The sequence below is a fragment of the Ambystoma mexicanum genome, chromosome 13, assembly GCF_040938575.1.
Source record: "Ambystoma mexicanum isolate Mex_15411 chromosome 13, UKY_AmexF1_1, whole genome shotgun sequence".
In the NCBI taxonomy this organism is placed as follows: domain Eukaryota; kingdom Metazoa; phylum Chordata; class Amphibia; order Caudata; family Ambystomatidae; genus Ambystoma; species Ambystoma mexicanum.
In genome coordinates, this window is record NC_090938.1 from 434,630,448 (window position 1) to 434,645,431 (window position 14,984).

Here is a 14,984-nt window from a genome sequence, read left to right on the forward strand (position 1 = left end):
GGGCTTCAAGGCAACCTGAAATCTGAGGTTTTCAATATATAACTGTTGAGTGGTCTGTCTGTGGCCATATCTGGAAATCAGTGGTCATCAATGTCTGAATATAGCAAATGTGTTGTAGTTCGAATATTCCATGTACACCTTTTGAAGTGTGGCAGCAGGAGATTATTGTCGCCTTTCACCTCATTTTGGGAGGGGGCAAGAGAGACACCATTGCCAATGCTGAATCCTCACCTCTGCCCCCTGCCTTCACTACCTCTAAACCAGTCACGAGAAACCAGTGACACATTTGAAAATGAGGAGGAGGAGACGGTGGTGGAGGCAGTTCTGAGGACGACACTGCCCCTTCAGAACTGGCAGAAGCCACCTTCTTCTCTTTCCTAGTATATGGCTTCTCAGCGGATTCCCCATGCCAAGAATTGCACTATTAACTGTCCACAAAGTGGCTGCACCCTGAACCCAAGGAAGCACAAAGTCGGTTAGTTGCCTGAAATAATGAGGTCAGTATTTTAACTTTAAGCAAGTACTCTATGGTCACCAAGGTATGCAGCCGGGATCAGACACAATCGTTACAACACAGTGAACACACACTTAATTTGCATTCTTTTGTTAAGCAATATGGACATTGGAGCGTTCAACGCGTTTAGGGTTGATTTTCCAGATCCTGACTTCCAAGAAACATTAAAAATACGCGTACAAAACACGCCACTCGTTCACTTACACACTCTCAGTAAAAAGAGCCAGCCAACCGTGAAAGATTCTAATTCGATTGTTGCCATACTTGGTAATGGTGCATATCATATTTTGCAACATTCTTTCCTGGCCCAGATTTTGGGGCAATCAATCGGGATTAGTGCAAACCGATGCCTCTTCTTCCACAGAATGTTCTTCATATTAAAGGTTGTGATATCTTTCGTTGGGCCAGCAAAAAAAGTGCATTTCCCTTCAAAACTGCAGAGATTGTGCGAGTGCAGAGATCCTGCTAGCCTTTGTAATTGGGCATGGTTTAAAAGATTTCATTTATAGAAGAGAGATTGATTGCTTCAAATCCTTAAATTATGTTCTGTGTGTGTATTTCCTATGATGGTCCAATACTTGGAATAATAACCCGCAACATACAAACACATTTATTGAATCATCAGAAGTACAATTATCCCTTCCTCCTCGAATAGAATGCACTCATTCTAATATTTGCATATTTGATATCTTTGCCTATTGCCTATTTCCAAGAGGTCCAAATACTGTGATTTACACCATTAAATGTGCCTTTATTGGAAGTTTGCAGGCACCATCGATCTGTCTGTAGCGCCTAAGCTAACACTATTTATAATCTTCTCTACAGACTCTGCGGGCTGCAGGCAAAACCTACATGATATTCTTTGTGCTGATAATATTTCTGGGCTCCTTCTACCTCATTAACCTGATCCTGGCTGTAGTAGCCATGGCGTACGCCGAACAAAATGAAGCCACCATCCAAGAGGCTCTTGAGAAAGAAGAAGAGTTTCAAAAGCTTCTGGAGCAGCTGAAGAAGCACCAAGGGGAGCAGCAAAAACTGGTATGTGTGTACGCTTGGAGTTCTTGTTAGAGAGACAATTGCATTGAAAGCCCTGCTTTCAGGGGACATATGAAAAGCCATGTATCTAGTAGCTGCCAGCACTGTTAGAAGGATTGGCTATTTTCATCGCCGACTAAAGATGCATAGGACTTGTGGGGGCCCATTTCATGCCGGTGTTTAGAGCTCTCTTGCCAGTTTGTGATAAGTTAACGCCTTCTATAGTTGTTAGTCTTTGGCTGGCAAGTATACCTTTAAAGTTACAGAGCCTTTAGTTTGTGAAGACTGCTTCCATAGGGAATATATGCATATGGGGTGAGTAGCTTGGATTATCACGGAACAGGTTTATTGGCCTCTGCAAATAGAACAAAGAAAGGCGAACAGCAGGGCACTGAAACCCTAAATGACCACTTACAAAAAGCTATTAAACTTTCTTTGGCAATAAGGTGATAAGAACTATCGCTTTGCTGGATATTGCAAGACTTGAGGGAATGGACGGGCTAATAACCACAGAAAAGTGGGCATTTAATGTACTAAATTGAAATAAGTATTTGCTTTATTCAAATACTGCAAACAAAGTTGCGACGGCTTGGGTCACCCCATGAGACTCGACCCCCATTTCAGCTGCAAAGATTGAAAGGTCCTAGGTCCATCCCTGCTATTTTGCTTTACTACTCTGAACATTCAGCATCTACGTTAAACGTGAGGGACTACACAACGCTTGTGAACTCCTCCAAGAACGACTGTGCTCATGATGAACATAGAGAGTGCACATTTAGCTGACCCCCGCATAAGACGGTTTGCCCAGCAAGATAGCAACCCCACTGAGCAGTGGGAAATGTCAAGAAATAAAGCCTTCATTTCAAAAAAGTATGTTGCTCTAAAATAGTGTGCTAAAACACCCACACAATGATGGTATGTGAAGGAACAGGCACATTCGAACCCCCGTTTTCTATCGGTTCACCAGGTGTACGTTAAACATATTCCAGAGAGATGCTAAAGGTTGTGAACTGTTTTATTTTCTTTATTGAAAAAAGCACATTCGTTGATAAAGGTTCAGGTTAAATAATCTAAAATTTGGCAGTAGTCGATTGATGGGCCATGCGTAATACTAAACGGCGTATTTGCATTAGCATAAACACAAGAAGTTCAAAATGAACGCTATGTTTTTAAAGCAATTCAGTCCTGATTATCTTGGCTGATCCACAACGTTATCAGATAAATAAAGCCTTCAATTTATTTTGTTTGTATAAAACGCAACGCCGTTGGAACAACCGTTTCGTAGAGCTTTTCATGAGAATGCCCCTTCCACATCTAATGTGAATACTCTGCCTTTTTAATGGGCACACATGTAAAACATAAGGGTTTGTAATTAGATCCACATCAACCTCGGTTAACGCTCTGGGCAGTGTGAAGGAGCGAACAATTATGCATACACCTTACACAAAGTTTATGTTTATTTATTTGGAAAGCACAACATTCGCCACAAGGGCACCTTGACGCTACTCAGCAGAACAGTGGGACAGAACATTTTTTAGAAAAGATGAGTTTTTAACGCTCACCAAAAAAGAAGGTGATTAGATAAACTGCAAAGCTCATAGGGCAAAGAGTTCCACGGGGAGGAGGCTGGCACCGAGAAAGCCTGGCCACCAATCCGGCTAAGTCTGCACCTAGGAACTAATAGCAGACAGGCATCAGCAGAACGAGGTACACGGCCTGGCACACAAGGGCAGAATTTCTCATCGAAATATTCCGCCCCATGGCCATAATTAAGCAATATGACCCGAGCGGCGGGGGCATTACCGACTCAGGTAATGCCCCAGGGCCCATAGTTATAGGCCCCCATAGGCTGAGGGGTTGCCACGCCCCTCGCCGGGGAAAAAGGCCGTGGAATCCCGACAGAGGGATTCCCGGCCGGGTATGGACCTGGCGAGAGCCAATCAGAATGCTTGTTTCATTCTGATTGTCTCTCGCCGGGGTACTAATATGCACGATGCACCAAAGACGCGGCTTTGATTTTAATACGCTGAGCAATGAACAGCCATTGAAGATGGCGAAGCACTCGCGAGGTATGAATGTACCGGAAGGAAGACGTGGCAAGACCGGCTGCAGAATTTCGAATGACCTGGAGTCATTGCAGCAGATAGGCAGGTTGCAGCAGAAATACGAAATTCTCCAGCATGGGGTCTGGCATGGATTCACATGCTCATGAATATTCCCCATCTTCAGGCTGGGAATCCTCGGTAAAGAAAAAATCAGTATCAGTTCCGTTTCTGATCTGTCTTTCTTAGTAGTAACCAATCCCTGGTCTCTGGGTCATACTGCCCCCAGCCAATGACTGCCCTCTCCCTAAGCCCCGTCTCTGGCAGCCATCCTCAGATTTGTATCCCTCCCACGGCGGAGGGAGTCCTCTTTCCAGCCCATCGTTAAGACCCCCGTGAAGCCCCCGGTGGATAAAGAGGGGGGGGGGAACGGTGGCCATTACAGACTCGGAATCAGCCTCTGAGGAGGAGCTGGTGGAAAACGAGAAGGGCCTCAACGAGAGGTCCATAGGCCTCAACGAGAGGTTCATAGGCCTCAGCGAGAGGTTCGAGAAGGTTCGATCCCAGCGGACGGTCCCCGCTGACGTGATCGAAGATAGCGACAATGGCAACGTAGAGGGCCCAGTGGAACGGCCATCCCGTCCGTCACAGACATTACCCGAGCCCCAGGACAGCTTGTCGGCCATTTTATTGGCAATCCAATCCTTATGTACCGAGATAAGGACGAGATTACCACAGACCCCGACGGAGGATCCAGAACCGGGCCCGTCGGGAAGCCCTCCGAACAAGCCGAGGAGAGTCCACCCCGCTCCGCCCTTCGTGCCTGCGAGACCTGTGGACCCCTCGTCCTCGCCGGACCCTAGAGAGGATACGGCGATGGACACAGCAACGGGAACGGACGATGACGGCGGCGATGACACAGCGGACATCCCGTCATCACCCCCCCGCCCCGCGGACTTCCCCAGCCGACGAAATTGGCTCTTTCCACGCCATGATGACCAGGGCATCCGAGCTCTTCCAGCTCTGCCCTGAAGAACAAAAAAAGGAAGGGTTTCTGTACCAACGACGAGAGGCCAAGAGGAAGACGGCCCTCGCGGTGCCTTTGCTCGACGACATCTGGAACGAGGGGCTTGCTGTCCTCAAGAACCCTTCCACGCCACCCGCCAAGAGGGACAGGTACGAGAAGAAGTAACGAGTCCCTGATGCTGCCCCCTTGTGCCTCAGCGCCCAGCCCACGCCGGACTCTGTCGTCTCGGCAGCGGCTAAGAAGAAGGCAGCGGGTACGGCGGCTTCAACTTCCACTTCCCCGCCGGACAGCGAGGGCAAGAAGTTGGACTCCATAGGACGACGAGTCATCTCGTCGACGGCGGCGACGATTAAGGCGGCCAATGCCTTAGCGATCGTGGCCCACTACGACAGGGAGCTCTGGTTCAAGATAGCTCCCCTGCTAGACTTCCTACGTGACGACAAGAGGGCGGAGGCCCTAGAAATTCTGCAGGAAGGCGAGGTGGCGTCGGATCACGCCATAACGGTGGCAACGGACATTGCCGATACCGGATTTCGCCAACTGGGCAACAGAGTTTGCCTCCGACGACGAGGATGGCTCAAGGTGACAGACTTTCACCAGGATGTCCAGACCAGAGTGTTGGACATGCCGTTCAACGGCAACAACCTCTTTGGTAAGGCGGTGGACGAGTCTGTACAGGCCATCAAGACCGACTCGGAGACGGCCCGGGCCCTAGGGGTGCTTCAACAGCGACTGCCCTTTCAGAGCTCCCGAGGCAGACAGGGTGCCTCCAAAGGTTCCAGCGGTGGCTCCTCCACTTACCGCCAGGCGGCCCGCTCCTCTTCCCAGGAGGCCTACAGAGGTCGCGGCAAGCAAGGGAGATCCCACCGTCGTTGCCAAGGAGGCCAAGGTGGCAAGGCCGCCTCCAAGCAAGACTCCATCTCCACCGACCGTTGGGTGTTGGACACCCTGGCCAACGGGCACTCGCTGGAATTCCAAAAGAAGTGCCCTTGCATTCCTCCCGTGGCCAGGAAGGAAAATCACGTCCCTCAACTGCTGTTGGAGGTAAGGGCGATGCTCAAGAAAGGTGCCATCAAGCTCGTCCCCAGAAGGCTCCGGGGCTCCGGAGTGTACTCAAGGTACTTCCTCGTCAGGAAGAAGACAGGCGGTTGGCGCCCCATCCTGGACCTGCGTCGCTTAAACAAGTACATCAAGGCGCAGAAATTCAGGATGGTCACCCTCCAGCACGTGCTGGGACAGCTGGAGGAAGGCGACTTCCTGTCTACTTTGGACCTGGAGGATGCTTACTTCCACATCCCTATTCTAAAAAAGCACAGGAAGTTCCTCAGGTTCATGGTTCAGGGACGCCACTACCAATTCAGAGCCCTACCGTTCGGATTAAAGTAGGCACCCAGGGTTTTCACCAAGTGCCTGGCACCTGTGGCGGCGCGGCTGTGCCTGCAGGGGATCCACGTTTACCCCTACCTGGACGACTGGCTAATCCGGGCAACGACAAGGGAACTCACCGTCGAACACACGGCGAGGACTGTCCGGTTGCTCACGGAGCTGGGGTTCGCCATCAACTACCCCAAATCCCACCTGGTTCCATCTCAGATAGCACTGTTTCTGGGAGCGAAGCTCTATACAGTGGGGCAATTGGACTCCCCTTCAGAGGAGAAGACCAAGACCATCCTGGGCAAGGTGCGGCGCCTGCTAGCCACGGACGTGGCCAGGGTGAGGTCCATCAAGTCCCTCCTCGGGATGATGTCCTCATGCATCTATCTTGTACCCCTTTGCAGACTTCGGATGCGTCCGCTTCAGGAGTTCCTCGATGCCCGCTGGCTTCAGGGGAGGGGCTGTTTCGAGGACAGGATCCCTCTTGACGAGGAGTTCCGTCGGGCGATCTCATGGTGGGGCATCCATGCTCACCTCACAACAGGCACGGAATTTCAAATCCCTGCGTTTCAGGAGACGGTGACGACGGACGCCTCTCTGGAGGGTTGGGGGGCCCACACCGGAGACCTCCACGCAAGAGGCCTTTGGCTCCCGGAGGAGAGGTCTCTCCACATCAACATTCTGGAGCTCCGAGCAGTGTTCTGGGCTCTCAAGTCGTTCCTTCCGTCCCTCAAGGGCAAAGTGGTGAGGATCTTCACCGACAACACCACCACGATGTTCTATATATACGGAAGCAAGGAGGCACCAGATCCCCAGCCCTAACCAAGGAGGCCTAGGATCTTTAGCACTGGGCGTCGCCCCGGGGGATGTTTCTGGTCCCCTTTCACCTGGCAGGAATAAAAAACACCATTGCCGACTCACTCAGCAGGGAGCTGCGCTCGTGCCACGGTGGGAACTGCGCCAGGATCAAGTGGATCAACTCTTCCAACGATGGGACGAACCCCAGATCGACCTGTTCGCGACGGCGGTGAACTCCAAGTGCCAGAGGTTCGCCAGCAGGTTCCCACAGCCGAGGAGCATGGGCGATGCTTTCTTGTTCCCTTGGGATGGCCTGTTTCTATACGCGTTCCCTCCATTGCCGTTGCTGCTCCGCCTCATCAACCAGCTCAAGAAGTCCAGGTGCAGGATGATCCTTGTCGCACTGGCGTAGCCGAGGCAGATCTGGTTCCCGGACCTTCTGGACTTGTCAACGTCCCCACCAGTCAAGCTGCTGGCGGACGTGGATCTTCTCTCCAGAGAAGGAGGCGCCATTCTCCATCACGACCCACAGTCACTGAACTTGCAGGCCTGGCTCCTGCAGCACTAGAGTTTGGAGGGTACGATATCCCGGCTGATTGCAGAGAGGTTCTTGCAAAGGCCAGGGCGTCCTCAACTCTCATGTGTTACGGTCATAAATGGAAGAGGTTCTCTGTCTGGTGCCGTGCACAGAAGATTAACCCTCTGCGGATTACGGCCCCTCAAGTGCTGCCGTACCTACGGTCACTGGCCAAAGCTGGACTGGCTCACGCCTCTATAAAAATACATCTGGCTGCCATCTCCCGATATACCAGGACTACGGGACGGGCGTCCTTGTGGTCTCATCGCCTGGTGAAGGAATTTATGAAGGGACTATTCCGATTATTCCCGCAGGAGAAGGCTCCTGCCCCGGCGTGGGAGCTTAATGTGGTGCTGACCAGGCTCATGGGAGCCCCATTCGAGCCTATGCATTCGGCGCCTTTGAAGTTCCTGTCATGGAAGACAGCGTTCCTCGTGGCTATCACCTCTGCACGACGAGTGGGAGAGATTCAGGCCCTATCTTGCAAGCTTCCATACTTGGCTTTTCATGACACGAGGGTGGTGCTGAGGACGCACCCCTCCTTCATGCCCAAGGTGCCATCAGACTTCCACCTCAACGAGCCCTTGGTGTTACCAGTTTTCTTCCTGTCGCCTTCGGCGCCGGCCGAGAGGAATTTGCACTCGCTGGATGTAGCTAGAGCGCTGAAGTTGTACGTGGACCGCATGAAGAGTTTTCGGAAGACGTCACAACTGTTTGTGAACTTTGGGTCTGTGAATCAAGGGAAGGCTCTCTCGAAGACTTCCATCTCCAGCTGCATCATGAATTGTCACCGGTTGGCAAACCGACCGCTGCCCGGCCGTCCGAGAGCCCATTCGACCAGAGCGATCGCAGCTACCACAGCGTTCCTGTCTGGTGTGCCCCTGCTGGACATCTGCAGGGCTGCTACGTGGAGGTCGACGCACACCTTCACAAGATTCTACTGCGTCGATCGGGACTCCAGGGAGGAGTCCAGGGTCGGCCAAGCAGTGCTGCGCAACCTGTTCGCTTAAGGTGAGCCTGGTGAGGAGGTAAGAGATGCTTAATGTTGAGTTGTTGTATTGCTTAATGTTGAGCCTGTTGTCACCTCCTGTGGTTGTGCATGTGTATACTGCTATGTATTCTTTTATTCATGAGCATGTGAATCCATGCCAGACCCCATGCTGGAGAAGGAACAAGTTACTTACCTGTAACTGTTGTTCTCCAGCATGGGTCTGGCATGGATTCACATGCGAACCCTCCCACCTATCCCTCTGTGGCTCTTCACTTGGTCATACTGCCACTTGGCGTGCTACCAAATCTGAGGATGGCTTCCAGAGGCGGGGCTTAGGGAGAGGGCAGTCATTGGCTGGGGGCAGTATGACCCACAGACCAGTGATTGGTTACTACTAAGAAAGAGAGATCAGAAACAAAACTGATACTGATTTTTTCTTTACTGAGGATTCCCAGCCTGACGAGGGGGAATATTCATGAGCATGTGAATCCATGATAGACCCATGCTGGAGAACAACAGTTACAGGTAAGTAACTTGTTCCTTACAGTAATCATCAGAGGAGATCACCAGTGCAGATATCACAGAGGCTCGAAGGTCAGCTGGAATAAAGGGAAAGACCTTACAGGGAGTTTAAGCTGGAAATAGCCCTGTTGGCACACAGCCCCAATCTGAGGCTCCATAGACAGGGAGGAAAGCGGATAATTTCAAACCTAGATCTTGAACAGTAGTGGAAGGAATAGGCAAAGAACCAAAGGAAGGAGGCCAAAAAGCAGCAGCTCAGAAGGAAGAGGCAGAAGTGGGGCCTACCACTAGCACTTGATTCTTCGCACCATTCAGCTTCGGCCAATTAGTGGCCATCCATTCTCCCACATCCTCATGGCAGGCCCTAAACCTGGTCGCAGACTCATCAACCATGAGATCAAGGCGAACCAGGATTTGGGTATCATCTGCATATGAGTAGCAAACAAAAAGCTGTGGGAGAGGATGGGCTTGGTCAGAGGCTGAACATAGATGTTAAACAGTGTCGGCGAGATAGCAGACCCCTGAGGGATAGCACAAGTGAAAGCCTTACCCATGGTGAAAAAAGGAGGAAGAGATAGAGTTTGCTGATGATCACAGAGAAAAGAAGAGAACCAGGCCAGAACCGTCCCAGAAATGCCAGCTCTGGGCAGACGATCCAGCAGGATAGCATGATCGATGGTGTCAAATGTGATGGAGAGATCAAGTGAGACCAGTGCTCCCCCGCCGCCCTGATCATGCAGTCTTGTTAGCTCGTCCAATGCCAAAACAGCATGCGCAGCAATTTCCCACTGTTGTTCCTCCCTTTCTTTTCTTTTCATACCTAGTACTTTTTTGTAGATCTCAGTCTAACCCCCATGTCACAAATTTGAATCTCTAGCGTCGATTCGATCTTTCATCCTTTCGAGAGCGATGCAAGTAGAACCAAGAAGGTAGCATAAAGTGCGAGTTCTGTTACAAGTACTTTGTAGAATATTTGTGGATACGTATTGCATTGTATAGCAGAGCATGCGTTATTATTGTCCTGTTATATAAGCAGGCAAAAAAAACAGACTGAAAAGTCAAACCAAATATACAATGTTCTAGTGAACAGCAGCACATATATACATTTGAAATATTTGTGTTATGATAGCTACTCCACTTTGTGTGATTTCCTCTTTGTCCTTGTGATGCTCTTAGTTCCTTTGTAATAATAGGTGCTATTCACAATCAGCATGCTAAGACCGCAGTGCTTTTTCTGTACAGCTCCTCTCTTCCCCACACTGACCCCCAGAGCAGTCAGCGGATGTATTAGTGTCCTAGTAGATGGGATCACTTTCATGGGACTGTTGTTCACAATGTGCGTCAAGAGGAAGGAAATGCCTGAGTAACGCTTGTAAATTGTGGAACACAGAGGCCCCTTGCTGCTTTGTAATGAAAGTAGACCTCTGGGCAGCTGGCCCTGCTCACAGCAGACCTCGGGGATGTTTCTAAATACAGCGACTAAAGAGTGAAGAGACACCAAGCATGCCCACGCTTATAAATATGTTTGCTTTGGAAGCAAGTTGTTTGGGTGATGAGGTTATCTTTTTGGGGTGCTGAGGTCTTTGCTGCACCATTCATCCAAGAGTAGGTCTCGATCAGGCCCTCTCTGGTGTTCGCTTGGTGTAGGGTAATTCCACTAACTGAAATTCAGCATGGAATATTACTGTATTTATTTTGATGGTTACCAGTGTGCCACAGGCAGAAACATTACACTTCTGGGCACCTAGTTGAGTGAGGAGAAGGTTTTAGGGGGATACATTTATTGGGAGGTTTGTATGCTTGGATGATATTAGGGTGCAGTGAGTCCATGCTTGAGGCATCACATCAGATCAGAGACTTTTTGGATGGCGCTGAGTACCTACACTTCATGTTACTAAGGACGTTTTTTTTGTTTGTCGGCTTTGGAGTCGATCTAAGAATTAAAATATCTTATAACAAGTGTTTTTATCAAACGTTTCAGGGTTCTAATATGATCATTTTTCTGTACTAGTGTAGCATGGCCATTATAGCCACGACATCAATATATCACCACTCTTATTTAAACAAGATTTCATCTAACATGCTTCTCATCACACGCTGTATGAAGGGGGTTAAGTGGTTGTGTGGATTTGGCTACAGTTCATGATTTAGAACGTATTATAAACCAACCCATTTTTAGATCTCAATCCTTTGAATTTTATGTTGCTTTACAACCTACCTAAATTTGTTCTACCAGAATGCTGATAAACTGCTGGTGGGCCAACATTAATCAAGGAAATGCATACCCACCCAAAGGGCCGGAGGCCAGGGACGGCATTTCACCAAAATGCCAGGGTTAGGGGAAGTGACATCACATAACCCTTGTTTGCTGATGACATCACAGGAAGTGATGTCATTTGACCCTGCCCCCAAGTGACATCACGGTAAGTGATGGCACACGACCTTCAGTTGCGTCTACCACCAGTGTTTCCAGGCGGTGCTCTCATTTAATCTAGATATAAGAGCCGAGGGGGGCGTGATTTGTCCACGATCACACATTTGGGAATGTCATTTTCCAGATTGGACATGGGGCCTATATGTGCAGTACTTGTAACAGGGTAACAGAAATCTCTAATGCAGGCTAGAGCTAGTGTATGAAACATCTATAGATCAGTGGATACAGAAGTGCTTGTTATCAGTGGCATTGTTGTATTAAACGAGCCAAAAAAGCAGTAACCTGGTGAGGCGTGCACTGTCTGTTTACCCAGGAACAATATGCTGCATAAGCAAGGCCTGAAAATTAAATTATCGATCAGGATTTAGCATCAACAAAATGTCCTGGTTATACATGTATCGATGAGCCAGCTACCACTACGATAGAAGAAACCTATTATATGGGCGTACGCTTAGGCCATCTGTCTCTGTGTGCATTTATCTTTAAGTTATGTGACAAACAACCACATGTTATCCCCCACAACCCAGAGCCAAACATAACACCTTCATGTCCTAGGCTTTGATACATGACTGTTCTTCAATCTTTTTTTAACAGGGTGAGGTGTGGGGAGGGGGGCTGCACTTCCCTCAAGAGTGGCGCTCAATGCATTTGTGATTTTCAGATCTCTATGTGCGAGGTGAATAATTTAATGACCCCCCCAGGACTGGTCTATGAATGAAGCCTAGGGCTGGCCTATGAATTAAGCTTCCACAAAGCCCTTTCCAAGGAGGAGTTGGTGTGGGGAGGAGTGGGTCACTCCATGGCTCTCTCACTTCTGAGACTCTGTATCCAGTGCCTATTTTTTTAAACAGTGCTGCACCAGAGCAAGGTCCTGGTCGAGTTTTCTGCCCTTTTCAGCCATTCACATCACACTTGAATGCGTTCAAGGTGAGCAGAGCCCAATCAGTGACGTAGCAGAGAATTTGGGGGCCTCCCCTTACCCCCCCACTCCCAAGCTCCTTAACAAAGCAAAGGGCACACCACACCTCGAGCCAGCCTGGACATCCATATGTGTTCAAATGTTCCTGAAGATGATGCCACTGCAGGGGCATGCACTACTCCAAGTGAAATAAATAAATATGTTTTTTAATCAAAGCTTAAATGTTTCACCTAGCGTAGAAAGAAGGGGCGGCGCCTGATCCCCAAATATACTAGCCACTAGTGGTGGTTGGTGAGTTGTTTGTTTGGAGGGTGTAAATATTTTCCACAAGTATGTAATTTCAACCGAGCATAGGGCCCGAGCTAACGAAATTGGGTTTGAGGGTTTCGGTAAGATTCTTCCCCCTCCCATGAGAAAAGGTTTTGAAAAATAGGTTAAAATGGTGCATTACACAGCACACTTTCTGTAAAAATGTGGGTAAGAGGAAAGACAGTTTGCAATCGGTTTTGTAGGGTGTAGTCTAAGCCATGAAAAAAAAGTACAATACATACAAGGTGCCAAAAGTGCACAAGGACATTTCCCAATGCACTGTAATTCCGTTCCCTGCAATATATGCCAGTATAAAAAACATGTTCATGGTGGATGTGTCTATACATTTCTGTGCTGGCTCCACCAACATATGCTAGTTTTCCCATATAAGAACATACTCATGTTCACTTTGAGAGGTTTTTTATAATATCATTACTGGCACTAGGCACAAAACTGGCTCTGCCAATATATGTCAGTACTCCTATGTAAGAAAATACTCCTGTTTGTTTGTCCATTAAAAGTGGCATGTCACAATAAGAAAACATGTCCAAACTGGTTCCAATGTAAGCCAGTCTAGACCCATAAGAACACTTATCATCCTGGTTCATCATAGATGCTCAGTTAATAAAAAGTCCTGCTACAGTAAGAAATATCCAGGCCACTACACCAAAACGTCAGTCTAGCGAGGTAATACTACTTATGTTTGTTTGTATGTTTGTTTATTTTTTTTGTAGGGCACCCAAACCCTTAGGTAGCTGGGCGCACAGCGTGTCAAGATTACTTATAGCTTGGTTACAGTTGACATAAATGAGACATATACATATATACATATATATAGTTACAATTTACATGGTACAGATATATACAGGAGCACAGTGTGCTTACAGTTACTAGATTGTTGCAGCCTGAGAAGAAGGAGGAGAGGGCGAGCAAGTGGGCAATGAGTTATCGATCATTGAGTCTTAGCCAAGAGCGGGTGTTGCGCCTAAAGCTGTTGTAGGATTTCTCACTTCTTAGCTCAACTGTTAAAGCGTTCCAGTGCTGGGCTGCTTTTACAGGCAAGCTATTTCCACCTGTTTTTTGTAGGCAGAATCTGGGAATTTGGAGACAGAAGGAGTTCGCTATTCTGGTTGGTCGTGAGGATGATTTCCTAGTAATTCTTTCCGTTAGGTATGGGGGAGCTGCATTGTTTAGGCATTTATCAAAGACGCTGAGTAATAAATGTCATGTGTAGAACTTACTACAGAAAGCACTTTGAAGCCCTCAGAAGCTGCCAACAGAAGCTGCTTCCACCTGATCCGGCATTGCAAGCTGCCCCCTGCTCCTGCCGCGAACGCCGCTCCAACTCGCTTCCTGGAGAAGGCGTGGCAACATCGGCACGTGACCCCATTACGTGACTCGGGCCGGCCTTGAAAGGACAGAGGCTACCACCCTTGCGGCGTTAAGCCCGTCAGGAGTAAAGCCCTGTGACTGTTAAGCGACTGTTAGGCACTGGTGGCTTCATCCTACGTACTCTTGCCGAGCCGCCGCAAATAATGACTTTATCGGCAGACGGCCCACAGACCCGAAAAAAATCCTTACAACAATGGCGATCTACAAATCCTTGGTCCATGATGAAAGCTGCAGTCGGCCCTAAGGTAAGCAAAGCTACTGGGCGTGCGCTTATGGCTACACATGGGTTATTACCAACAGAAGCTATCAGCTCTCCAAAGCCCCTAGCCTTGTTGTCTCTTGAAGAGCGATGCGCGCAAACCGATGCCTTAATTCCACCTGTACTGCTCACAGTTCCATCTAATGCCTTAGCAGCACAGTCAGACAATCCCGATTCATTGAGATTCCCCACTATCAATTTGGAATGTAATCCAGCTTCTAATGACAAAATCTCATTTGTCGGTGAAACAGACATATCAGCAAACAGAGTGGGTAAGGTGGATTCACTGAACTCAGCTAGCGTTCCAGGCGATATTCCGGTGCCTCGGTTCGATGTTAAAACATCTGATACATCACGAACGACGCAACCGGCTATAATGGCACCTACTCCCTTTCATAATAACAACTTCATGAATGCTGCTAGTCTTTCTACAGACAAAGGTCTCTTGTCACATTTAGTGACTGACGAAGAACTGTTAAAAATCTCGAATCTTGAGACGGGAAACTTTGCGATGAACGATTTACTTCCCAAACAAGCTCTGAACAATAAACAACTATTTACGCCATCTGTGGGGTTGACTTGTCTCCCCACAGTCAATGACATTCTGTTACAGGAGGAAAGCTCTTGTCATTTTCCGGTTCAGTCGCACGGCCCCAAGATCGCCTTGGTCAGCACCGAAAATACATTGATGGCCCCTGCTAATATTCCAAGTTTTTTGGCCACAATCAATCCAATTTGTTCCCAAATCGATCCTCCCATTCTAAAACAGCAGGTCGTACTGCTCTAGGAGC

General features: G+C 48.6%; 1 protein-coding gene across 3 annotated transcripts in view; it reads left to right on the forward strand.

Moving 5' to 3' along the window:
• LOC138521307 (sodium channel protein type 4 subunit alpha-like) overlaps nucleotides 1-14,984 on the forward strand; it is a 3,496,387-nt gene that overhangs the window by 1,531,191 nt on the left and 1,950,212 nt on the right. For all 3 annotated transcript variants that reach the window (XM_069634046.1, XM_069634045.1, XM_069634044.1), the window contains one exon: nucleotides 1,340-1,552. In XM_069634046.1, the coding sequence (XP_069490147.1) occupies nucleotides 1,340-1,552 (213 nt within the window). The remainder of the gene's footprint in view (nucleotides 1-1,339; nucleotides 1,553-14,984) is intronic.